Source organism: Carettochelys insculpta, chromosome 17, assembly GCF_033958435.1.
Source record: "Carettochelys insculpta isolate YL-2023 chromosome 17, ASM3395843v1, whole genome shotgun sequence".
In the NCBI taxonomy this organism is placed as follows: domain Eukaryota; kingdom Metazoa; phylum Chordata; order Testudines; family Carettochelyidae; genus Carettochelys; species Carettochelys insculpta.
Window position 1 is genome coordinate 21,818,454 of NC_134153.1, and position 25,791 is coordinate 21,844,244.

At 46.9% G+C, this 25,791-nt stretch overlaps 1 protein-coding gene across 6 annotated transcripts in view; it reads left to right on the forward strand.

Moving 5' to 3' along the window:
• Positions 1-594: 594 nt before the first annotated feature.
• Positions 595-25,791, forward strand: part of SLC13A3 (solute carrier family 13 member 3) — a 48,378-nt gene continuing 23,181 nt past the window's right edge. Inside the window, exons 1-6 of one of the 6 annotated variants that reach the window (XM_075011328.1) lie at positions 1,421-1,479; positions 5,563-5,672; positions 12,944-13,837; positions 14,473-14,636; positions 22,396-22,462; positions 23,221-23,406. In XM_075011328.1, the coding sequence (XP_074867429.1) occupies positions 13,602-13,837; positions 14,473-14,636; positions 22,396-22,462; positions 23,221-23,406 (653 nt within the window). In that variant the 5' untranslated portion in view covers positions 1,421-1,479; positions 5,563-5,672; positions 12,944-13,601. Of the gene's footprint in view, positions 781-1,420; positions 1,480-5,562; positions 5,673-12,943; positions 13,838-14,472; positions 14,637-22,395; positions 22,463-23,220; positions 23,407-25,791 lie in introns of those variants that run through there. The other 5 variants (XM_075011329.1, XM_075011332.1, XM_075011327.1 and 2 more) reach the window with 5 other exon arrangements.

A 25,791-nucleotide genomic window follows, 5' to 3' on the forward strand; every position in this document is an offset into this window, starting at 1 on the left:
CCAGGCCACTGGGTGGGGGCTTGAGGGGCCGGGTTCAACTTTTGTGGGGTTTTTCTATCAAGGATACAACCAACCGGCTCGAGCCCCCACCCAATGGCCTGGGACAATTTTACCCCCGTGCTGGGTGCCTGTAAGGCGGTTCTCCCCCCACTCGCAAGCACAGGGAGCTGCCGTCTAGTTACGGGGTGGGTGGTGAGCGGGTCTCTGAGCTGGGCCGGCCGGTCGGCTCCCGCCCCTAAGGGCAACAACCCGCTGGGCACCCGCGCCGGCCTCCCAGCCCCAGCCGCCAGGGCAGCGGGCGAGCAGTCTGCGGTGGGGTGGCCGGGGCAGGCGGACGGGCTGGAGGCGGCGCTCGGCAGCGCCGCTGGACTGCAGGGCGGGTCGGTGACCAAAGCCGGGTGTGTGTATGTGTCACGCGTGGGGAGGTGTCCGGCGGCGGGGCGGGGGATGTCCGGAGCTTTGGGGCGGGGCTGGGGGAGGGGAGAGGAGGGCGGATCCGGCTTGGGGTGTCCGGGGCAGGGGGCGGCAGGCCAGCAGCGGTCCCAGCTCCGTGCCGCCCCCAGGTAGGAGCCCTGCCTCCCTCCCGCCGGAGGAACTCTCCTCCCCCGGGATAAAGCGGCGGGCCCTGCGCCGGGCCGCAGTCGGCTCCGGCTGGGCGTGCGGCGGGGTATGGCAGCGATCGGAGCCCTGGTGAAGAAAGTGTGGAGTATCCGCAGGGCGCTGGTGTTACTCTGCACCCCGCTGGCGCTGCTGCCCATCATCATCAGCCTGCCCCCCAAGGTAACCCCGTCCCCGCACCCCCAAAGTAACCCCGTCCCTGCCCCCCCAGGGTAACCCCGTCCCCGCCCCCCCAAAGTAACCCCATCCCTGGCCCCCCCGGGTAACCTTGCCCCCCAAGGTAACCCCGTCTCCGCCCCCCCAAAGTAACCCCGTCCCTGGCCCCCCAAGGGTAACCCTGCCCCCCAGGGTAACCCCGTCCCTGGCTCCCAAGGTAACCCCGTCCCCGCCTCCCCCCCAGGGTAACCCCGTCCCTGCCTGCCCCGGGGGAATCCCCTGCTGATCTCTAAGAGCCACCGCCCCACCTGGCCCTCTAGCGCCCCCTCCCTCCGCCCCAGGGCCCCTTTCTGCCATGCGGCTGCCCCCGGCGGAGCGCTGCCCGCCACACTCCCTCCCCAGGCAAGCCACAGGCTCTGCTCGGGGCGGTCGCAGTGGCACAAGTCCGGCTGCCGCCCGCAGCGTGTGTCCGCAGCTCTCCGAACTTCCCGGGGGCGCTGGCCGGGGACGCCCGGCAGGTGGACCCACCGGCGACGCGTGCTCAGCCCGAGCCTCTTCGTAGCCCGCCAGCACGTGTCGCAGCCTGGTGCATGCGCCCTTTTCCGCGCCTCTTCCCCGGGCAGCCCGGCCTCCCGGCTCCCGGCCCGGCAGCTCCCCCAGGAGAAGAAGAAAAGGGGCCCAGCAGCGCTGTCCCCGATCGAGCAGGTCAAGTTCCCGAGACCCCCCTCCCGTCCCCGCTCCCCCGCCTCTCCCCACCCCTTCCCCAAGCTTCGTGATGCAAACGGTTCCTGCAGCTCCGTAGCGGGCAAAGTGGCATTGGAGAACTGCACTCCCTGGGAGCCCGGCTTTGCGCAGGGCCCCTGCCCAGAAGAGGCCAGACACCCCACCAGGGGCGGGAGGGAATTAGATATATGAGCCATACCCCCAGCGCACACGGCGGGTCACATTCTGCAACATGGCCGTATAGCCCTGTTACTGTGAGCAGAGTCTGGCCAGAGGGCGAACATAAAGTTTTCTACCTCTGGCTCTCTTCCGTGGCTCTGCTACGAGGGTTATGCCTCAGTCACTCGAGCTAGATTCTCTTCTGGTTGATCTTCTGGGGGCTACCAATGGGTGTTTTCTAGGCGTGGTCCCTGTGGGTATTCTGTAAAGTCCATTTTTCACTCTGGGGATAGAAGTGAGTTCAGGGAGAGGATCTGTGTTTAGCTCCTTGGCATGGTGGGATAAATTGTGCCTTGTTGTAAGGAGCTGGTGTGGTGATTTTTAAATATTTGGGAAAATGTCTAGAGCCTTGTGTGTGGGATGGTGGAGAAGCTGTAACTCCAAAACAAACCAGTCCATTCCAGGGTGATGGAATACTGACCAAGGCTGAACTAAGCGAGAAGTGTATCAGAATTAACTACAATTGGGTGGAATATGCTAAAATACAGAACTAGCGATATGCTAGTCTACTCAAGCTCCCTAGCTCACCTACTGCTTGTAGAGAGCTTTTCATCTGTGGCGAGTATCAGAAGGCTAGCCCCTATAGTCTGTAGCAACAAAAATAAAGAGCAGTTCTGTGGCATCTTACAGATTTACTAGGGCATAACTTTTGGTGGGCTAAAACCCACTTGGTCATATGCATGGAGTGGAAATTAGAGGCAGCATAAATGTACTAGTACATGAAAATTAGGGAATTACCTTTTCAAGTTGGAGGACCAATGCTTACAAGGCAATTCAGTCTGGAGTGGTAGCTGTGCTAGTCTGTATCTTCACAAAAGTGGATCTTACCCACAAATGCTCATTACCTAATAAACAAAATTATTAGTCTTTAAGGTGCTAGGAGGCTAATTCAGTCGGTGGATTTGGCCCCTTTGCACCACTTCATGAGAACGAGTGAGCACCAAGAGACAGGAAAATCGTTTTTGTAGTGGTCCAGCTATTCCCAGTCCCTGTTCAAAACTGGATTAATAGTGTCAGGTTTGCAAATGAATTGTAGCTCTGCAGGTTTTCTTTGAAATCTGTTTTTGAAATTTCTTATTGATGGATGGCCACTTTTAAGTCTGTTACAGTGTGTTCAGGGATGAAGATGGCATCAGTGTTGTGCACTAGAGGAGGAATAGTGGGGGGTGAGAGCTGAGGAAGTGTTCTAAGTCAGCCATAAAAATGTGGCATATTGTGGGGCTACACAGGTACCTATAGCAGTGCCACTCACTTAGGATGTGTCTACACTAGCCCCCTCCTTTGAAGGGGACATGCTAAGCAGGCAGGTCGGAGGAGGCTAATGAAGTGTTGTGATGCATATGCAGCACCTTATTAGCATAATAGCCACTGCGGGAACTTTGAAGCTCCTAACATTGAAGCACTGACCAACAGTCTAGCTGTGGGCGCTTCAAATTATGTGCCGAAATTTGAAGCTCCCTTACTCCCAAAACTTTTTGGGAGTTAGGAAACTTCAGAGTTTGGCACATACTTAAAGTGCCCGTGGCTACACTGCCTGTCAGTGCTTCGAAGTTCCCGCAGTGGCCGTTATGTTAATGAGGTGCTGTATATGCATTGTAGCACCTCATTAGCCTCCTCCGACCTGCCTGCTTAGCATGCCTCCTTTGAAGGAGGGGGCTAGTGTAGATCCACCCTTAGAGGTATAAATTATTGTATACAGTCCGTTTGCAGTACAGGATTTGGGATTAAAGTGAGAGCAGGTGACTAGTTTTTACAGTGCATGCTGAAAACTTTGGGGAAATAGAGGATGTTTACAGCTGTCTCTCACACAAAGCTTGGCTGGGTGTCTAGTCTTTCCCTTTAGGAGCTTGGGGGTGAAAAACAGGCACTACTGATGTCTTTGGGAATTCTTTGGCCATTGACTTCAACAGAGCCAAGCTTTCAACTTTGAATTCACATCTTGACTCAGAGCCACTTGAAATGGACTTTGTTTCTATCAGCAAAATTTCGGCACAGGTCAGCGTGTTTGGCCATTTGTGCTCCAGGCGTGTACTGGACGGAACAGCAGTGGATAGAATCGGGCATGGCTCAGGTGCACTGATGGAGCTTTGTTGGGGACAACTGTGCAATCTGTTGACTTTGTGCAGGGCTCTAGCCAGATGAAACCTTCACCTCCAAAGTCACCATATGCATCCCGCGAAAGAAGGAAAAAACAATGAACATTGTTTTAGTGGCTGTCACTACACAGTAGCAGAGAACTCCTTTAGGGATTTCAGAGCCAGACTTTCCCTTTTGCATAACTCTTTTTTGGGTGATGTCTTACTAAGTGCATATAAAAACAAAAAAGCAGTCCGGTAGCACTTTAACAAAATAATTTATTAGGTGATGAGCTTTTGTGGGACAGACCCACTTCTTCAGATCATAGCCACACCAGAACAGACTCAATATTTAAGGCACAGAGAACGAAAAATAGTAATCAAGGTTGACAAATCAGAAAAATTATTATGAAGGTAAGCAAATCAGAGAGCAGAGGGGCAGAATGATGGTGGGGTGTGTGTGTCAAGAATTAGATAAAGCAACGTATGTAAAAGAGCCCCTATAATGAGCTAGAAAATTGTCATCCCGGTTCAAACCATGCTTTAATGTGTCAAATTTGAATATAAAAGAGTGTTCAGCAGCCTCACTTTCCAAATGGCTGTGAACATTCCTTTTCAGTAAAACACAGACTTTCAGGTCATTAACAGAATGGCCCACTCAATTAAAGTCTAATTCTTGACTCACCATGCCTCCTTTCTGCCCCTCTGTTCTCTGTTTTGCTTACCTTCATAATAACTTTTCTGATCTGTCAATCTTGATTACTATTTTTGGTTCTCTGTGCCTTAAATATTGAGTCTGTTCTGGTATGGCTATGGTCTGAAGAAGTGGGTCTGTCCCATGAAAGCTCATCACCTAATGAATTATTTTGTTAGTCTTTAAAGTGCTACTGGGCTGCTTTTTTGTTTTCTTAGTATATAGATTAGCACGGCTATCTCTCTGTTACTATTCTAAGTATGTATAAAATGCTTTGATTGTTTCAAAGGGCAGAAATAGGCTTATATAACAGATACCTAATTCCTTCTGCAGACTTGTAAGTAGCTTATTATATTAGCGTGCACATTTATTTTCTGTAGCTGAACAAGTGACTTTAAAGCTTTTAGTGGTTTCCCTTTTGAAGTTGACACTGATGTAAGTTCAGACACATAATCTGTGTTAGAAGAGGCATGTTGTTTGCTAAATGCAGACTCATGCTTTGGAGTATGTCTACACCAATGTCTCAAACTTTTTGAGACCCTGGGACACCAAGCAATAATATTTTTTATGCAGAACACAGATTAAAATTTTCTTCAAAAAAACCCCAACCCCCACCACCCAAAATCAAACAGCAACATATACAGCAAAACCAAAGTGAAGTAATTTTATCGGGTATTGTAGCAATGAAGCAGTCATATTGTATAGTAACGGGTTCTAATAACAGAAAATCCTACTTTTAATTAATTTTCCAAATGCTTGCGGCAGACCGATGGTTGTTCACGGAACCCCCGAGTTCCACAGAACATAGTTTGAAAAAAATTGACCTACGCTACAAACCTAGGGTTGTCTTATATCTTCAGCGGTAATTACTGTGGTGGTGCGTGCCTACATTACTCTTGTCCTCACCAGGAGCACTTTCACTGAGCTAACAGGGACATTGTGGGGATTTGAGAGCCCAGTCTCTCAGGTCCACTGGCAGCTCCTGCCTGGGGCCTGGTTGCTCCCTACTCTGCTCCTCATTCCCACAGGGAGCAGGGGAAATCATCCAACGCTTCTCTCTTGACTCTTCCCTTCCAGGAGTGGGGAGAAATCACCCCATGGTTCCTGCCCTGTCTCCTACCTGGGATTGGAGTCCAAAGCTCCCTTGTCAATTGATTCGTTTTTCCTTGGCAAGCAAAGAACCTTAGGTAGGCCTGCGAGATTCAATTCTGGCATATGGAACTGTATTTATTTTTGCCTGAGCAACACGTGGCTTTTGGGAAAAGAAGGGCCTAGGTTATACATAGAACACTGTTCACCACCAGGCAGTCTCAGCAGGTGAGGTGAGGGAAGACCAAGGGATGGGATACCAGATGGTGCAGTTGCCTGTAAAAGGTATGTGTGCTGGCTGTGAAACATATACCATTAACAGCATGGCTGAAATTAAATGACAGACTGAGAACTTTTCAGCTAGAAACCTAACTGATTGGAGAAGGGGGTTCTCAAATCAGTTTCTTATGATCTAGGCTCACAGTGCAGATAGTAAATGTAAATCTGACACAAATTCATGCACTGGCTTATCATATAATCTAGCTGGCCATGTCTGCACTACAGTGATCTTTTGGAAGATGATCTTCTGGAAGATCTCGTCCGGAACATCTTCTTTCGAAAGAGCACGTCCACACACAAAAAAGGTGGATCAAAAGAGAAATTTGTTCTTTAGAAAGAGAGCATCCACACAGCCCCCACTCTTTTGAAAGAACGGACCAAAGATCTAAAAATCCAGCACCACGAGGATTGCTCTGTCAAACAAAGGGCCCCCGCAGCATCTATACATGCTTTTTTCTGAAAGACTCTTTCAGAAGAAGACGCTCTTCCTCGTTTGGGTGAGGAAGTGGGCCTCTGGAAGCAGTGCCACAATGTCAGCCCACCAGGACCCTACAGTCCGTATGTCTATCTATGTACTTACACAGCCTAAGCACCGAGCACTGTGGGTGTCCCCGGGGCGAGATGTGAGACTGGGTTATTTATATTTAAAATTTGACTTGGTAAAAACTCCACTGGAATTGTGAAGGCTGATCAGCGTAAGTAAACCAGCATGAGCCTGTGGCTCTACGTTCCCTAGAGATGTGCAGCCAGTTTGGCTTTCCAGGAGAACTATTTGTAATTACAAAGGCTGTCTGCCCTTGTTTGCTTTGGGGGTCAAAGGTGCAAAGAGTCACCTGGGTTTGCATTAGGAATTTTAAGAAACTGCAAACTTAATATGAATTTGGTGGAAAGTCCTAAGTGGGCAAAGGCTTCCTGAAAAAGTATGAGCCCTTCATGAAACTTACAGTGGACATGATCCACTGTTCCCTCTAACCTTTTCCATCCCTGTGTGGATTGTTCTTCCCGTTCATGTGCAGAAAAAGATTATGAGCACCAAGCCCATAGTGAACTTTGTTCCAACGTTCACCACGAGTACAAAGAAAAACCTAGCTGTGGGTGCTCTGCTAATGAGCTGGACAGCTGCGGAATCACTCCTGAGCTGTGGCACAAGAGCTCAGCTGACAGGGAACACTGGTGTGTACCCAGGTGACATTTGCCTGGCTAGGACTTTCCTGATAAACGCTGACAGAGGTGATAGTTTTAGCTGTTGAAGCATTGAAAGTTCACCAGTCAAATCAGGCCCCTTCCAAGTCATCCCCAACCCCTTCCTCCATATCTGTGGGATGCTGTTAAAAAACATCAGCATTTGTACCCTTGTAGTGCAGCAATAGCTTCTGTTGTAAGCAAAGATAGTGCGTAAAGATAGCTGTGTAAGTACATACATAGACAGACAGCAGGGTCCTGGCGGGCTGACATATGAACGGCACCTTCTGCATTTGTCAGTGTTTTCTGAAGGGGTCCACTTGTTGGAGGAAGAGACTGGGGTAACTGGCCCTCATCTCATTCTGTCTGCCACTCTCACCGGTGGGGAAGAGAACGTCCTACCTTAAAGGTAGGGTTTGGTGGGGCTCCCTCAGTGGTGGCTGAAGCAACGAAAGGGCGAAATGTTGGGCATACATTAAGTGTCACGATGCCAGGTTTCCTCAGTTAGTGCATTTCCCTTACCATACTTTGCATCGGAGTCCCTTGGGTCCGCATCAGTGGCGGCTGCTGAAATTCTTCAAATGTTTAACCCAAGAGCCTGGGATGCGTGTGACCCACTCTAGGGGAGTTGTGAATGATTGCAGGAAACTCAACAAGGGCAGCAGGTGATTGGAACTGTGTTGCAAGTTTGGGCACAGGGGGCATTTTTAATGAGGTGTGCAAAGTGCTTGTTACAACTGCTTTTAATGAACTGAGTATCTACAGTCCCCTGGCTTGGCAGCATTTGCTGTAACCAGGCCTGCTACAAGGGCCCAAGCAAGTGTGTAATGCTCAGTGCCTTCTAGAATGGCAGTTTCAATCCCTTAATGAGCACAGATCAACTTAAAACTATCTCAGGAGCAAGGTATAGGAGTTGGCAGGCTTGGAAGCAGTGGATATCTCCTGAGTGGAGTAAGGTAACTTAACAGCTTCCATGAAAGTGTTACAGTTCTCACATTTAAAAGCAATAAGCAGAAATCACTTTCAAACTGTGTAGCAGCAGAGGACTCGTGAGGCTAACCAAAGATAGTGGGTGATGTACATAGAGTCTAGTGGACCAGCAGCATTGAGTTTATGAGAGGAAGTGATCCCAAGAATGGGGTATGACGCACTAGTGAGAAGGCACATGCAGAAGGACAAGCAGTGAAATCTAGTGGTTAGGGCTCTCGGGTTCTACCACTGCTTCTGGGAAGGGAGTGACGTCTAATGGGAGAGAACACAGTTAGGATTCTTGGGTCTATGCCATGTTCTGCCGCTGATGTGCAGTGTGACCAGGGGTAAGCCATTTAACCTCTGTTTGCCAGTCAGAATGTTTTACATGAAGATTTACAGAATAATTGCAAGCAGAGAGTATTCTGAGTAGAAATATAATTCCAATGTTTGTGCTCATCCACTCAGTGAAGAGACCACATGACCTTTGAATCCAACTACAACAGTATGAATGTCAAATTGTGAATAGTTTGCAAATAACCCTTGGGCTGAAAGGTATTTGTTTGCCAGATAATGGTGGTCAAAGGTGAACCCCTCATCACTGCATTGGCTCCTTTGCACTGGGCACAAGGGCCAGAGTGATGAATGCTGAGCCAAAGGGTCTGCCTTGGAGTGGAATCCCCTGGCACAGGAACTGAGGAATTGAGCCCCTCCCCACTTGTCTGTCCTGCATGGGTATGTGTGGGTGAGGGAGTAAGGGACATATTGGTTGTGGGACTATAGTAGACAGCAGCACAGCAGGCCATTGGGCAGCCCCACGAGGCTGTTGTAATTTTGAGAAGCCCTTTGATGCTATCCAGATTCCACCAGAGGACTGGGACAATTCTTCCGATGCCTTGTTCCTGTTTCCTCCTTCAAGTTGCCAGCTAGTGGAAGTTTGTCTTCCATAGTAATGGTTGCTAGGTAAGGCTTGGCTTCCTCTGCTGTTGGAGAAGGCGCAGTAGGTACCACAGCAAGAAAAAGCCCAATAGGACAAAGGTATTTCTTGGCCACAGTACACAGGAGGCACTGTGAAGAGCCTGTTTTGTCTCTGGTGTAACTGGAAGCAACTCTGGGGGAGTGCAGGGCTGCCCAAGACTTCCTTAGCAACAGGCCACACAGTAGCAGACTTAAAAGTAGCTATCCTACAGCAAAGAAATTTCAGGACCAGACTCCAAAGAGAAATTTCTGAGCTACAATTCATCTGCAAATTCGATGCCCTCAGCTCTGGCTTAAACAAAGACTGCGAATGGCTGGCTAAATACAGAAGTAGCTTCCCCTCCCTTGGTGTTCATACCTCCAGATCAACTGCTGGGAGTAAGCCTCACCCTTGCTGACTGAGCTAATCTTGTTATCCCCACCCTTGCTCTGGCTTATTTATACCTGGCCCTGCAGATTTCCAAGACCAGCATCTGATGAAGTGAGTCTGTGCTCATGAAAGCTCATGCTCAAAACTTTTCTGTTAGTCTCTGAGGTGCCACAGGACCCTTTGTTGCTGTTACAGATCCAGACTAACACGGCTACTCCTCCGATACATGAAATGGTTAAAAACCAACCCCATCACGAGAACCCACTTGCTAGTTTGTATTTGCTACCAAAAATTATCCCAACTTAAATGTGCTTATTCCCCAAAGCTCTCGGCTGCAAGGGGTGATGGAAGCAGACTGGGCACAGTGTACAATGGCACTATAAAATAGAGGAATAGTGTGGTGGGTAGGAGGACACACAGTGATGACACACTGCTACATATTCCCTGGAGGATGTGTGCTGCACAGATCGAGGAGTGTCTGGAGCCGCAGGTTCCTGACCCCTGGTGTCAGGTAAAAGCTCACAAAAGGCCAGATTTTGGGGGAGGACACCAGATTTCACTGTCCATGATGCTTTTTGCATGGCTGTGAATTTGGTAGGGTGCCACTCCTTCACATTTGAAGAGTGCTTTGATAATGCAAAATGTTCAGTTTCATTAAGGACTCAGAGGCTGCGGGTGCTGTTTCTGGGGATTCTTCTAATCAAAAGTCTGGGTTGGTGCTATTAAAAGAAACTCTCCTTGTCTGAAGTGAAAACTTTGGGAGGGGTCCATCCGCTTTTTGTTCTGAACTAATGTATATCAAAGAATGACAGATCTGTCAAAAATACAACATTGCTATTTTTGCCAAACTAGAGGACGATAGTGCATGCCTGGCTGCATCTGCAAACCTTGGCTTTTGCTCCCATCCTGCAAGTGAATTATTAGACTACAAATTGTGTTCTGTTGAGTTGTATTTCTTAATTAACATGTAGCAAGTGTTAGTGTTCTTTGCAGAAAATAAAAACTCTCCTCTTTACAATGAGTCCGCTGGACTGTGCTTTCATCTAATCTGATCAGTTGAGAGCTTTGGGGCTGGAGCTCTGTCTTTGGGATGTTGACAAACAGTTTAAATCACTGCTGCCACAAGAGAACATGACACCTGAGTTGAAATCCTTTCTGGAAGCTATCGGAGGGGTAGCCGTGTTGGTCTGGATCTGTAACAGCAACGAAGGGTCCTGTGGCACCTTAGAGACTAACAGAAAAGTTTTGAGCATGAGCTTTCGTGAGCATGGACTCACTTCATCAGATGCTGGTCTTGGAAGTCTGCAGGGCCCAAGACCAGCATCTGATGAAGTGAGTCTGTGCTCACGAAAGCTCATGCTCAAAACTTTTCTGTTAGTCTCTAAGGTTCCACAGGACCCTTCGTTGCTGTTTCTGGAAGCTGAAGAGGATTGGGCAATAGGCATGTAAAGGTCCTTTGACCTGGTGAGGTTTCTGGAACCTGGACCGAGGGGAAAAAAATATTTGCATTATAGTCTGTAAACTCTGATGGAAGAGCCAGAGCATTATCTGTTACTATATTTGAGCAGCATTGTATGCAGAAGATTAACAACATAGGGGTTAGCTATAACCACTTGAGAGGGAGATCTTGGAGACATTGTGGATAGTTCTCTGAAAACATCCACTCAATCTACTGCAGGAGTCAAAAAGGCAAACAGCATGCTAGGAATCTTTGAAAAGGGGATAGAGAATAAGATAGAGAATATCTTATTGCCTCTATATGAATGCATGGTATTCCCACAGCTTGAATACTGTGTACAGATGTGGTCACCTCATCTATAACAAGATATACTGACATTGGAAAAGGTTCAGAAAAGGGCAACAAAAATGATTAGGGGTTTGGAACAGGTGCCCTATGAAGAAAGATGAAAAAGACTGGAACTTTTCAGCTTAGAAGAAAGGTGACCAAGGGGTGAGGTGGGGTGGGGTGGGGTGCTGTGGGGCAATATGACAGAGGGCTATAAACTCATGAGTGGTGTGGAAAAAGTGAATAAGGAAAAGTTAGTTGTTCCCGTAACAAAAGAGCTGGGGGTCACTAAGTGAAATGAATGGGTAGCAGGTTTAAAACTAACAAAAGGAAGGTTTTTTTCAGACAGTGCAGAGTAGGCCTGTGGAACTCCTTGCCAGAGGAGGTTGTGAAGTCCAAGATGGGGTTCAAAAAATAACCAGATAAATTCATGGAGGTTAGGTCCATCAATGGATATTAGCCAAGATGGGTAGGAATGGTGTCTCTAGCCTCTGTTTGTTAGAGGCTGGAAATGGATGTCATTTCTATAGGCTGGAGAGGGATCACTTTTGTGATTGCCTGTTCTGTTCACTCCCTCTGGAGCATCAGGCACTGGTCACTTTCGGAAGACAGGATGCTGGGCTAGATGGACCTTTTGTCTGACCCAGTAAGGGCCTTCTTATGTTCTTAGTCGAGTGGATCATTTCTTAGTTTTCTTTGCCATCATTCTCCCTCCAGTCACCCTGAAGGATATAGAGGGGGTTCAGCGCAAAAGTTAATGCAGTCCAGGAGGCTTTATTATAGCTGGTGTGTAGAAGGATCAGTGCACTTTTCCCTTCCCATTCCAGCCAGGTTTTGTTCCTCTTGCTCTCACTCCTGTGAAAATCCGTAGGCGTAGAAGATGGGAGGGAAAAAATAATGCATGGAAGCAGCTGAGTCTCTCTTGTTACAAGGGAGGTGTACACACCCCTCAGGCAGAGATACAGACCCTCCATGCACTTAACTGAATGTGGGTGGCAAAGCACCTGAGATGTGCATGGATCTTAAGGATTCTATGTACTGAACTGCCTATTCATTCCACAGAGGGGAAAAAAGAGATATGTGATCTAGGTGTAATTGCTACGTACACAAAAAAACAGTTATTTTCAATTAATTGACAGACTTGGAGGATCTATCCAGTGGGTCCACGCAAGGGTCAGTGCTGGATCTACTATTGTTCAATATTGTAATTAATGACTTGGATAATGAAGTTGAGAGCATGTTTATAAAATTTTCAGATGATGCCAAGCTAGAAGGGGTTGCAAACGCTTTTGGAGGACAGGATTAGAATTCAAAATTACCTTGGTAAATTGGAGAATTGGTCTGAAATCAGCAAGAGGTAATTTGGTAAAGATGTGTGTAGAGTACACTCGGGAAGGGAAAAATCAAAGCAAAACTGTAAAATGTGAAATAATCATCCATGCAGCGGTTCTCAAACTTTTGTACTGGTGACCCCTTCTGAGCGTGAGACTCCATCTTATATTAAAATCACATTTTTTATATTAACCGTTATTATAAATGCAGGAGGTGAAGTGGGATTTCGGAGTGGAGGATGACTCTTGCAAACACCCCCCTCCCCAAATAATAACTTCATGACTTTCAGTTTGAGAACCCTGGGGCTAGACAGTAGAATTTTAGAAAAGGATCTGGGGTTACAGTGGCTCACAAAGTGAACTCGAACAAACATTGTGATACAATTGAGAAAAAAGGCTAATATGCCAGCATGTATGTTAAGAAATATTATATGTCAGGCAAAGAAGGTAATCGTTCTGCTCTGCTTGCCATAGGTGAAGTCTCAGCTGGAAGATCATGTTCATTTTTGGTGCCATATTTTAAGGAAGATCTGGGCAGAGGAGAGCAACAAAAATGATAAAAAGTTTAAAAAACCTCATATATGCGGAAAGGTTTATGAGAGGAGGAACTTGATATGTCTTCAAATATATAAATGGCTGTTATAATGAAGCTGTTGATCAATTGTTCTCCACTTAAGGTTGGACAAGAAGTAATGGACTTAATCTGCATCCAGGAAGTTTTTGGTTAGATATTAAAAAGCTTTTCCTAACTATAAGAATAGTTACATATTTGCTTAGGGGAATTGTGGGATCCCTGTTATTGACATTTTTAAGAAGAGGTTGACCAAACACCTGTCAGGGATGTATTAGGTATACTGAGCCCTGGGCTAGCTGACAGTCTGGGATCCTCTCCAGCCCTGCATTATATGATTTTCTGAAAATCCTGCCTGTAATGGAATGATCAGGGGAAAATTCTACATGCTCTGTGCTTTCCCGACACCTGCACACTGGTGGCAAGTGGGCGCTGTTGACTTGTCCATGTTAAGTGTACCAGCGGGGGCAGTCTCATTTGTAACTTCAGAGCTGGCAGCTTCTCTCTCTCTGTTTCCTTTTGTCTCTTCAGGAGGGAAAATGCCTCTATGTCATCCTTGTGATGGCCGTGTATTGGTGCACAGAAGCCCTGCCTTTGGCTGTCACTGCACTGCTGCCAATCACCTTGTTTCCATTTCTTGGAATTCTCCCTTCCAACAAAGTTTGCCCACAGTATTTTTTAGACACCAACTTCCTCTTTCTCAGTGGTTTAATCATGGCGTCAGCAATCGAAGAGTGGAACCTGCACCGCAGGATTGCCTTGAAGGTCCTCATGATAGTGGGAGTCCAGCCTGCAAGGTAATTTACAGAATTACCCCCCGACGGGGGGGAAGGTAGTTTCAAAAGGGCCTGGAGTGCCAGCCACCCACCACTGGCTACTTTGGCAGAGGCTGGAGCTTGGGGCCCCTTTGGAATACCACAGCACTGTTGCTCTGACTGCGTGTGGCTGTGAGGAAGTGGGCAGGGGGAGGCTCAGCCCTGTGGTCCAGATGGTGCTGAGGGCTGACTGCCCTTGGCTCCATCCCTTCTCCTCTTGGCCCTGCCACTTCTGGGGTGTGGCACAGGGTCCTCCTCCCACCTTGCCCAGGGACCCATGGTGTTTGTCAGTGCTGCTGGCAATGGATGGGCTGAAAACAGCCAGAAAACAGAGCCACAAATGGTCAGCAGGGCTCACAAGTAAGAATACTGCACATGTCCCTGTTGTTTTCATTGCTTTGTTGGCTGGTAATGAAGCAGAGGAGAAATGTAACCACTTCAGGCTTTTCATATTAACACTTCTCCCAGTTGTACATGCTCTAGCATATGATAAGCTAACTGCAGCCAGCTTTGTACCTGCAAATTTTACGAGACAGTGGCATGGGATTTTCTCAGCAGGAACCTAAAATTGACCTTGCGAAACACAGACTGTTCAATGTAATTTGTCTGCCTTCCAGGCTGATCTTAGGCATGATGTTGACAACTTCTTTCCTGTCCATGTGGCTAAGCAATACAGCCTCCACAGCTATGATGCTTCCAATTGCGAATGCGATTCTGAAGAGCCTCTTTGGAGAGAAAGAAACATCTAAAGAGCTCAACAAAGAAAATGAAGAAAATCAAGGTAGCTCATGTAGAACAATAGAATGCACAATCGGGGGACAGTCCTGTTCCCATTGAACTCTGTACCTCAATTTCCACTGCCCTCAATGGGGCAAAATCAGGCCTGTTATCTGAGCTTAGATATTTATTGGAATAGACTGTGTTTCACTGTGAAGGTGAAAGGGCATTGGAATAATACTCTTGTTATTTCCTTACATCCTGGCTCTTCCTCCTGTCACACAGATCAGAATAGATTCCTCAGAGCCATGGTGAGCCCCAGTATCTTTGGGAACAGGGAGCTACTGAATAAGACATTTCACCAGAAGTGGAGCATTTGATTTGCAAATGTATCCTGGGGCAGCAGGAAAAGGCTGGGTGATACATACCTACAGGGCTCTGATGAGCAGAGTAATGATGCAAATTAAACAGTGCTGCCATGAAGGCACCTAGATGTGATGGTGATGAGGCTCCTGTCCATACTTAGACAATCAGAGAGACACAGCTGATAATTTCTTTAAACAATGAAGTTTTTCACAGTTAATGGTCCTTCCTGCAGGCTCTGGGTAAGACATTCACTGGCTTTTTTGGCTGTGATCCTTCATGAAGTCATGAGATCTATGCCATTGTCTACCGTGGGTTTAGGATCAAGCCTTTTGAGCACATATCCTTTTCCAGTGTGGGAGTCAGGGTTCCCCAGTCACTGACTTGCTGTGTGATCCTGGAAAAGTCATTTCTTCTCTCTGTTCCTTTCTTTTCACAACAGTAAAATGAAGATAACAGCTGGGAGTTAAAAGTTTAAATAATGCTTATAAACCTTTGAGATTGCTCCAGGACCAGTGCTATAGAAATGTTAAGAATTATTAATAAACAGCTGTTGCACAAAGTTCAATCAGAGAAGTTAATAATTGAGGAAAAATCTTCTGCCATAGCTTGATTGTTGCAAAATGATTTCCAGGAACGTTGTTTTGCTGGCAGACAGTGATGAAGAACTGCAGAATAGAAATAAGGTCCCTGCTGAAGCTGTTAATGATGGTTAGGGTAGTAATAGCTTCTCTCTTACTTCTCCTAATTACCTTTGTGAACTGAAGAAACAGCAGTAGCGCTTACTAAGTTACGGCTTTTTGGTTGCTGCTGGTTCCTAACATGTAGAAAATGGAGTCCTTTGAAGAAGAATTCAAGCCTATGCATGTTCTTTCAGGGTTGCAATTAATCAGTCACAATCAGTGTAGGGCAATCATGAGATCTTTTTTACCCAGGCCATTTGATGCTTCGGTGCAATAAATGTTTAATCATGCACATTTTTAGCCTATCACAAATGGTCACTGTGTTTTTTGATTTTTTTCAGATTTAGAGCATTCAGTGAGTTTGGTCTTTAACTTTTTCTAGCCCTGTCCTTTGAGCTAACGTTATTATTTATTTACAAGGTTTATTATGGCATTGCCTAAGGACCAGCTGATATTGGGGCCTCGTGGGAGCTCATTTTGCTAGGTGCTGTGTGGATTGTCCCTGCACCAAAGAACTGACAATCTAAACAAGCAAGACAGATAGATCAATGGAAAGGGATGTACCAACAACCAGAATCAGTGGAGGGATGATTTTGCAAACATGTTAGCTGCATCATTGTCCTTACTTAATTTATTTTGAAGTTGAGCCTTGCCAGTATTGTGTACAGAAGTGAAAGAAGATTTCACACCAGAAATATAGGGAGTCAAAAGGCAGGTATTTTAGTACATCTTTGATTGAAAGAAAGGTAGAAATCAGTAACAGTGGAGCCTAATTTAGCTCTAGCACAAATGCCAAGACAGACTTGGTCTTTTTTCTCATTATAACTATACTTAGAAAATAGAATGGGAGCTTCAGCTGGGATCTGAACAATGTAAGCTGAATTTCTTGAATGACCAGAGGGGGAAGTAACGTACATTTCTTACAAGTGCTTTTCTGTTACTCCCCATGTCTGAATGCAGGGGGATCAAGGCAGGGGTTGCGGGAGGGGTTTGCGATCTGACAGTATCTCTAGGGCTAAGTCTACACTGTGCAAATTGCAAATCCTATTTTGAGTTACTTTCAAAATAGGCTATTTGGGGATTTGGCACTGTCTATACAGTGCCAAATTTCAAAATATTGTGCTGTTTCGAGGCATCCCTTACATCTTCCGCAACGAGGGGCAGAGGGATGCTGAAATAGCACACCCAGGCTACGTCTACACGTGCAGCCAACATCGAAATAGTCTATTTCGATGAATAACGTCTACACGTCCTCCAGGGCCGGCAACGTCGATGTTCAACTTCGACGTTGCTCAGCCCAACATCGAAATAGGCGCAGCGAGGGAACGTCTACACGTCAAAGTAGCACACATCGAAATAGGGATGCCAGGCACAGCTGCAGACAGGGTCACAGGGTGGACTCAACAGCAAGCCGCTTCCTTAAAGGGCCCCTCCCAGACACAGTTGCACTAAACAACACAAGATACACAGAGCTGACAACTGGTTGCAGACCCTGTGCCTGCAGCATAGATCCCCAGCTGCCGCAGAAGCAGCCAGAAGCCCTGGGCTAAGGGCTGCTGCCCATGGTGACCATAGAGCCCTGCAGGGGCTGGAGAGAGAGCATCTCTCAACCCCCCAGCTGATGGCCGCCATGGAGGACCCAGCAATTTCGACGTTGCGGGACGCGGATCGTCTACACGGTCCCTACTTCGATGTTGAATGTCGAAGTAGGGCGCTATTCCTATCTCCTCATGAGGTTAGCGACTTCGACGTCTCGCCGCCTAACGTCGAAGTTGGTGCCGCTACTTCGAAGTAGCGTGCACGTGTAGACGCAGCTCCAGTATTTCGAAAAATCTTTTGAGATACTGGGCGTGTTTCCTAGACGCAGAGTTACTATGTCAGGACACCTCAGTATCCTGAAATAGCTTTGCAGTGTGAACACATCTGAAGAGTACTAAGTGTGGATGGAGTGTGGGGGACTCAGGGCAGGGGAGGTGGATGGGGGGTTGTGGGGAGAGCTACAGGAGACAGGGTTGGGGGTGTGTGAGAAGGGGCTCCAGGCACGCTGTTGGGGGTGTATGTGGATGGAGGTGTGTAGAGGGGCAAGGACACTATTTAGGGAGGGCCTGGAGGACCAGAGCTGCCTCCTCCCATCCCCAAGATTTGTACCAAGACGCTGCTTGCTATTCCTTTTTGTCACCCTCAGACACCAAGAGGAAAGCTCACCATGTGGGTCACTCCTTCCTCTGCCCCTTCCGCTCCCTGCTCCAGCCAGGGGAGCGTGTCAGATACATGCGCTGGGAGCTTTCCTTTCACTCCCTGACAGTGACAGGAAGGAGAACAGTAAGCAGCATCCTGGTATGAATCTCTGGGCAGTGGCTTCAGCCCCCCGGCCCCAAATGGTGCCCAGAGGGGAAGGGCTCAGGGACTGGGCAGTGCTGGACGGGGGAGAGGGGAGTGCACCCCCAGCTGGCCTCTTTAGCCTGGATGCCTGCTGCTTAGCATGGCAGCCTGCAGAAAGGCCGAGGAGCCCCACTGGGTACAAGCCCCACCTCCTCGTGCAGCTGAGTGCCCCAGCCAGCTGGGGTCTTTCCTGCTGGAGCAGTGCACTGGGGCGCACTGGCTTAGTCTTACCTCTGTGAATGAGCTTCAAATCTTGAAGGAATTCTCAGTCAAGAACAATGAATTTGGTTTATGTGTAGCTGATCAGAAGAGTAAACTGGATTTTTCCTTAAGCTTTAATCTGGTATTGAAGTTTGCCTCGACACCAGGATTGGTTTCACATCTAAGTTTATGTTTTGCTGCCCAACTGTTGCACAGCTTGCATGAGACAAAGAATATATGCTTGACCTTTGGAAAAAGGTGCACTCAATTTAGACTTCCAAGGTATAATCATATATATTATGAAAAATTAGGTCCTCCCATGAAATATCCACCTGTTCTTGGATATCAAAGTTGAGTTAGAAACCTGCTGAGATCAGGTTTTCATGTCACTTGTAGAATTTACTATTTTGGTTCTGTCTGTAAATTCCTTAGGCTTAATTAATTTTCCTTATATTCTGGTACTTCCAGACTCAAATACATACCCTGGGACATCCACGTGATCACCTGCAAAGCCACTGTGTAAAAAATGTACCCTGTTCCTTTGACCACCTCACATCCCTCTGCCTGCTAACCCATCTTCACCAACATTTCATTCCTCTGAGTGGCATTATACAGCTATTTAAAAAAAAAAATTCCTCCTTTCCCCATGAATGCAGAATTTGTTCTCCAGAATCACACAAGGTGGGCTGGGAAACGTTCAGCCCTGGAGCATATCCTGTGGCCCAATAGGGTTAGGAATGGAAGCTTCATATCATTAGAAAATTACAGATTCATAGTTCCTCCCTTCCTTTTTTTATTCCCCTGTCAGACTGTGAGATACAAGCCCTCAGAATGTTGCATATTTAGGGATGGAAACAATCCTAAACATTGGTAGTGATGACCTTCTTCGGTCATGCCTGAAACATTGGGGTCATGTTATTTAGTCAGGTTATCTTTACTTGCCAAGGGAATCAAATAATGCTCCAGTACAAGTAGTGGTAAAGGTAAACTTTATCTAGAGAAGTCCTGCTGGAAAGTATGTACGTAGCCTGTACAGATTATGCAATAGTGCAGCTCTGAATGAAGGGTTTATTGGCACCTGTTTGAGACAACCTGCATAACTCACAACTTCATCAATCCCTGGGAATGTGGCTATCAGGCAGGGTTGCTTTTTGTTCTCTCTGGTTACGTCTACACTAGCACACTACATCGAAGTATCCTATTTCAAAGTAAGAACATCGAAATAGACTACTTTGACGCATATCGTCTACACGTTCTCCGGGGCTGGTGCCATCGACGTTCAATGTCGAAGTAGCGACCGGGAACGTCGAAAGGAGCCGCCCTGGAAGGAAATGCGGAGCGTCCACACACACAAGCGCTGTCCGTTGAAATAAGGGGCCAGCAAAGCCTGCAGACGGGGTCACAGGCTGGACTAGCCCTTCTGGGGCAAGATCAAGCCACTCCCTTAAAGGGCCCCTCCCAGACACACTCGGCCTGCACAGCACGAGGTCCACAGAGCTGACAACCGGTTGCAGACCCTGTGCACACAGCATGGACCCCCAGCTGCAGCAGCAGCAGCTGCCAGAGGCCCTGGGCTAAGGGCTGCTGCACGCGGTGACCATAGAGCCCTGCAGGGGCTGGACAGAGCGTCTCTCAACCCCTCAGCTGATGGCCGCCATGGAGTACCCTGCTATTTCAATGTAGCGGGACGCAGATTGTCTACACACGCCCTACTTCGATGTTCAACGTTGAAGTAGGGCGCTATTCCCATCTCCGGATAGGAATAGCGATTTTGACATCTCGCTGCCTAACATCGATTTCAACGTCGAAATAGTGCCCGGTGTCTGTAGATGCGACACGTGCTATTTCGACGTTGCGCCAGCTACTTCGAAATAGCCGGCTAGTGTAGACGCACCCTCTCTCTGAGAGCCCGTTCCCTATTGCTATTCAGGAAGAGCTAACAGGGAGGGGCCCAGTGTGAAAGAGGTGGAAAATATCTAATACAGACAGAATGAAATTTACACTTTAGCAGCAGGGCCAGCAGTCACTGTAGGCCCCAGGGAAAGATGGGAGGCTGGCCTGGCTCCAGGCGCTGGAAGGGACAGGGCGAAGGGCGGAAGGGCCAGGGCCTAGGCAGTCAGCCCTTAGTGCCGCTCAGACTGCAGTGCTGGCCCTTCTTCCCACTTCCCCAGGCATGCAGAGCTGCAGCTGAAATAGCAATGGTCCCTGGCACTCCTGGCCCTTTTGAAATGCTGGGCCTCTGCGCAGCTCTCCCCCATCCCCAGTCTGCAAGCCTGCACTCTAGTTTAAAAGGCCAGCACAAGGCTTAATTACAATTTAAATGGTGCATAGACCTTGGGCTGGCCCTCTAGGGGCAAGAGCTGACATTTGCCCATAGAGGGAGAGAATGTCCCCAGTTGCCAATGGGTTAATATTCTTCCTTTTAATTACATCTGCTTACCATTGCTTCCTTGGGTTCCCTGGTTCACTGCACTCGTTCTCTTCCATGTGCCAGTAAACAGGTCCAAAGACTTTGACCACTCTGTCCTCTCCCCATAGTTCATTACATTATCTTGTGGAAGGAGAAGGCAGTGCATGTGCATGAAATCTGTGCCAGGAAAGCTAGGGGAAAAATACATACCTAGACATATCTCATAGAACTGGAAGGGACCTTGAGAGGTCATCAAGTGCAGTCCCCTGCACTCATGGCATGACCAAGCACCATCCATGACAGATTTTTTTTTTCTTTTTCATTTAATCTAACCTGCCCTAGATCCTTGACAGGCCCCCTCAAGGATTGAGCTCACAACCCAGTAGAACTGAGTCCTTGCCCATGGGGCTCCGGAGAGCATTTTGATCCTTAGTAACCCTAGTCCCAGGCCTCTTGAATCCTAAAGTGGACAATAAGGTGGCCAGGGATGGTAGCAATAACAGCAAATGTGAAATATAACAGAGGACTGTGATTTTGGCTTAAAGCTCATAAAATTCACCTGGTCCGTGAGACCAAAGTAAAAATCTGGAGAATAGAGTTTTATAAAAGCGTTGCCCCAAATGTGCCATTTCACTGAGTACTGCATGCAGAAGTGGCTACTCAGCTCTGAAGTTCACCTGTGCTCTGTCTGGGCTTGTGGTCTGGCGTTTGCCTTGGGAGGATTAGGTTATACTTTGAGAGTGCCCAGCCTTGGAATGTGTGGTTTTCAGGGGGCTGATGGGCTCTAAATACTTGCCATGCTCTTTTAGCCACATGAAGAACAGCTGGGATAACGCTTAATCACCACTGTGTCTTATGCTAGGCTTCAAAATGGGGTTGGAGGTGGAGCAAAGTGGTGCTTGGGCTATGGACTGCCTTCATACATAGGGCTAAAATTTCTCCATCTAAGGGGTTGTCTACATTTACCGGTAGACTGACTCTCTGGAAATCAATCTCTTGGGGGTCAGTTGAGTAGGTCTAGTCGGGACACACTAAATCAACCACTGATTGCACTCCCATCAACCCCTGGTACTCCATGGGATAACAAGGAGGAAGGGAAGTCAATGGGAGAAATTTGCCGGTAAGTCGAACTAAGTTATGTCAACTCCAGCTGTGCTGTTCACGTAGCTGGAGTTGCGTAACTTTGTTGGACTTTGCCCCTAGTGTAGATCTGTCCTAAAGGCTCATCCTTTGGGGGAAAGAAGTGTTGGGACAGGGACAATTTTGATGTAATTCAGGGCCAAACAGTTTTTAAATATTCTGATAAAATTATTTTGAGTCCTAAAAATGAACTGCATTTTACTAGACCGTACAGGCCAGCTCCTGGAGAGGTTAACTTGCACACTGGATATAATCTGCATTAAAATAGCCATTGCACTGGTGTTGTGTAAGAAGGCCCAGGATTAGATGTAACTTGTCCTAGTCAAACAGGAGGTACTAAGTTTGCCACGGTGAGGGTCAGCACAGTCCGTCTGAGATCTTTGGGGTTGTGTTATACATGGCATCCTGTGGAAGTAGTGGTGGCTATGGCGGGAGAGCTGTATTCCCATCTCCGCCATGGCCTGGGATCAGCGGGAGTGGGCTTTACCTCTTCTGCCATCTTGAGCTTTGTTGGTATAGAACTCTGGGTGAGGCGTGAAGCTTTCTGTCTGGAAAAGGCAGCCCCTTTCATTTCAGTGTTTGGGTCAGGGAAAGTTTTTCTAGATGCTTTAAACCATTTTAAAGTCCTAATCTTTCTCTTTCAGCCTCTTTACAGCAGAATAAACTTTACACTGTACCAACAGAGCTGCAGTTTCTGCCAAGTACTGAGGAGTAAGTTAACTATAAAGTTTGCATTGGAGAGTTGAGTGAGGAAATCATCCCCTCTCAGAGAGAAACAGCCATAGGAACGTGAAATTCAATCACTGAAACTGTTTTGATTCTACCCGTTACTCCATTTCCCAACTTGAGCAGAGAATCCCTTCTCCAATATCTTCAGTAAGACAGCACAGGGCCAAATTTTCAGGCCATTTTGAAAATGTGATTGGAGACACCTGCTGCTGGGGAAGTGTCTGCATTGCTTTCTGGAGGACATCAAATGTGTCAGGCAGCAGGTTTAACTCACCAAGATTCACATATCTCTGAAGGTTCAGGTTTGATATGTAAATGGTGTGGAATAAATATCTTCCCAAAGAACAGACTCTTCCTGCTACTTGGTAGCTGGAGAGCATCAAAGCCCTTTTTATTTTTTAACATGAAGAACATTGACTTTTGGTTAAGTTTTCTTGGGGGCCTGATTTTACAAGGTGCTGAGTGTCTCCTGGGAGGTGTGAGCACCTTCAACTCTATTGAGGGCAGGGTGCTCAGCACTTCAGAGGGCCCATCCAGTGCAGAATGATTCTCACTCATCGGCTGAATGATGGGGCTGTCTCTCAGGCCATGTGTGCTGTAATATTCTCCGTAGATGTCCCTTGGGATATTGCTAATCTCATTGTCGAAAGATGCGTTTTCATTTTGTCAAGGTTCTGAATTGGTTGCACCTATATTTAGACCAGGGCTTTCAATGGAGTCTCTTTTGGACTGTTTTAAAGCAAAGATCTGATGGAGGAGAAGGAAATTGCCATTGAAGTTCCCTTGGATTTAAAGAAAGAGGAAGAATATAGGGCAAAAATATGGAAAGGCTTCCTCATTTCAATCCCTTATTCAGCCAGCATTGGAGGTACAGCAACACTGACAGGAACGGCACCAAATCTCATCCTTCTAGGACAACTAAAGAGGTATGGGAGGCCAGACTCCGCTGAGTACTATCAGTTTATGATATCTCATCTCATTTGCACTTTCTATTAGAGGCAACCCTGCCAAATAAAGACCTCACACGTCTGCTGGAGGAGATTCACCTTTAGGCTGAGACCAGGCCTGTGAAGTTCCTGCCTTCAAAAGCACGTTTTGGAGAAAAGCAAATGACAGTTGAGGTTCAAAAGGAATTGGCTCCTTCAACCTTAGCTACAACACTTGTGTAGTTAACCTAATGCTATGGGTCCTGACTCTGCAAACACTATATATGTGTTCTAGGAACGTCATGATATGCCCAAGATCAAATAGAATAAGAGAAGTGTAGGCCTGGAAGGATTCTCCATAGGTCATATAATTCAGTTCCTTGCATTCAAGGCAGGACTGTATAATAATGAGACCTTTTCTGACTGGTGTTTGTCTAACCTGTTCTTAAAAACCTCAAATGAGAACTTTCTAAGGCAATTTATGCCAGCGCTTTACTATGTTATGATTTTTAACCCAATGTCCATCCTAAAATTCCCTTTCAGCAATTTAGTATATTGCTTCTTGTCCTATCCTTGGAGATTAAGAACAATTTTGTACCCTCCTGTTTGTAACAACTTTTTTGTACTTGAAAATGGTTACATGTCCCCCAACTCCCTTTGCTCTTCTCCAGATTAAACAAACCCATTTTTTTTCAATCTTCCCTCCCACATTTTCTAGACCTTAAATAATTTTTGTTGCCTCTCTCCGGACATTCTCCAATTTGTCCCCATCTTTTCTGAAATGCGGTGACTAGAAGTAGACACGATACTCCTGCGGAGGCTTTATCAGCACAGAGTAGAGTGAAAGAATGACTTGTGTCTTACTTACAGCACTCCTGTTGATATACCTCAGAATGATGTTGGCTTTTTGGCAACAGTGTTACACTGTTGGTCCGTAGTTTGCTTGTGATCCATTATGTCCCCTAGATCACTTTCCACATCACTCCGATTTTGTATCCTGGCTTTTCAGATTTTGTCACTAAATGCTTGTGCGGATTTTTTTTTTAAGAGTCGTGCTTCATAATTTGACCAAGTTTCCACTTTTGATAGGACTTTTTTTAGTTTCAGATTAAGCTAGAATGGTCTCTTGCAATATTTCCTATGCAACAGGATCGTTTGCTCTTGTGCCCAAATAATAACAACTGTGAAAAACTGCCAGGTCTCTTGACCGGTTTTCCCCTCTTAGACTTGCTTTCCATGGTCAAGTGTTTTGATGAACCAAGGCAACGGTGAGCACTTTCAAAGGCTACAGTTACACTACGGCGGTCTGTCAACAGAAGTCACCGCGGGAAGAGATTTCCCAATGAAACTTCTGTTGACAGAGTGCGGCCACACACAAAAGCCAATTAGAAGAGCGCTCCGCTCTGTCGAGACAGCAGCCGGACTGCCTGGCTGCTCTCTCAACAAAACAGGCACCCAGCAGACAGAGCTGCCCATTGTCCTGGTGCTCTGTCTGTTGAGAGAAGCGCCCCCCCCTGCCCCCCGAGCATCTGCCCAGTTTTTTTGTTGAGAGAATCTGTCAACAGCAGCGTTATTCCTCAAAGCTTTGAGGCAGAACACTGCCAGGGAAAGTGCTCTGTTTTGTCCAGATACTGTAGACAAATCCCATTTTGTGTGTGCGTGCTCCATGAGTTTTATCAGCAAAACTGGGGTTTTGTCAGCAAAACTTGCTAGTATAACCATAGCTCAAGAGTAAAAGGAAAACAAGGCGCACACTGTTTATGTCCTGGTTGGCAGCGTGGCCTAGTGGCTAGAACATCAGACTAGGACTCTGTAGACTCTGCCACTGGGTGAACTTGGACAAGTTGTCTGTGCCTTAATTTCTCCAATTGTCAAATGTAGATGATACTTATGTCCTTTTTAAAATGCTTTGGTTATTATTAAAAGTCAAGAGGCTCCGCTATCTGAAAAAATAGATACGGTGTTGCCACTGTAAACTTGCACTTACTTCTCAACCATGCAGTACTCTACCTAGAAGGTTCCTCCTAGACATGGACAGCATTTGTTCTGTATAGATAGAGCTCTTCTGTAAAGTTTGTGATAGACTCGCTTAAAGTGTGTTCTCCCATGAAGTAAGATTAATTAGCTAATTTCTGTTGAGTGCTACATATTGACTGTTACAGCAACGAAGGGTCCTGTGGCACCTTATAGACTAACAGAAAAGTTTTGAGCATGAGTTTTCGTGAGCACAGACTCACTTCATCAAATGCTGGTAATTTCCGTGACCAGCATCTGATGAAGTGAGTCTGTGCTCACGAAAGCTCATGCTCAGAACTTTTCTGTTAGTCTCTAAGGTGCCACAGGACCCTTCGTTGCTGTTACAGATCCAGACTAACACAGCTACCC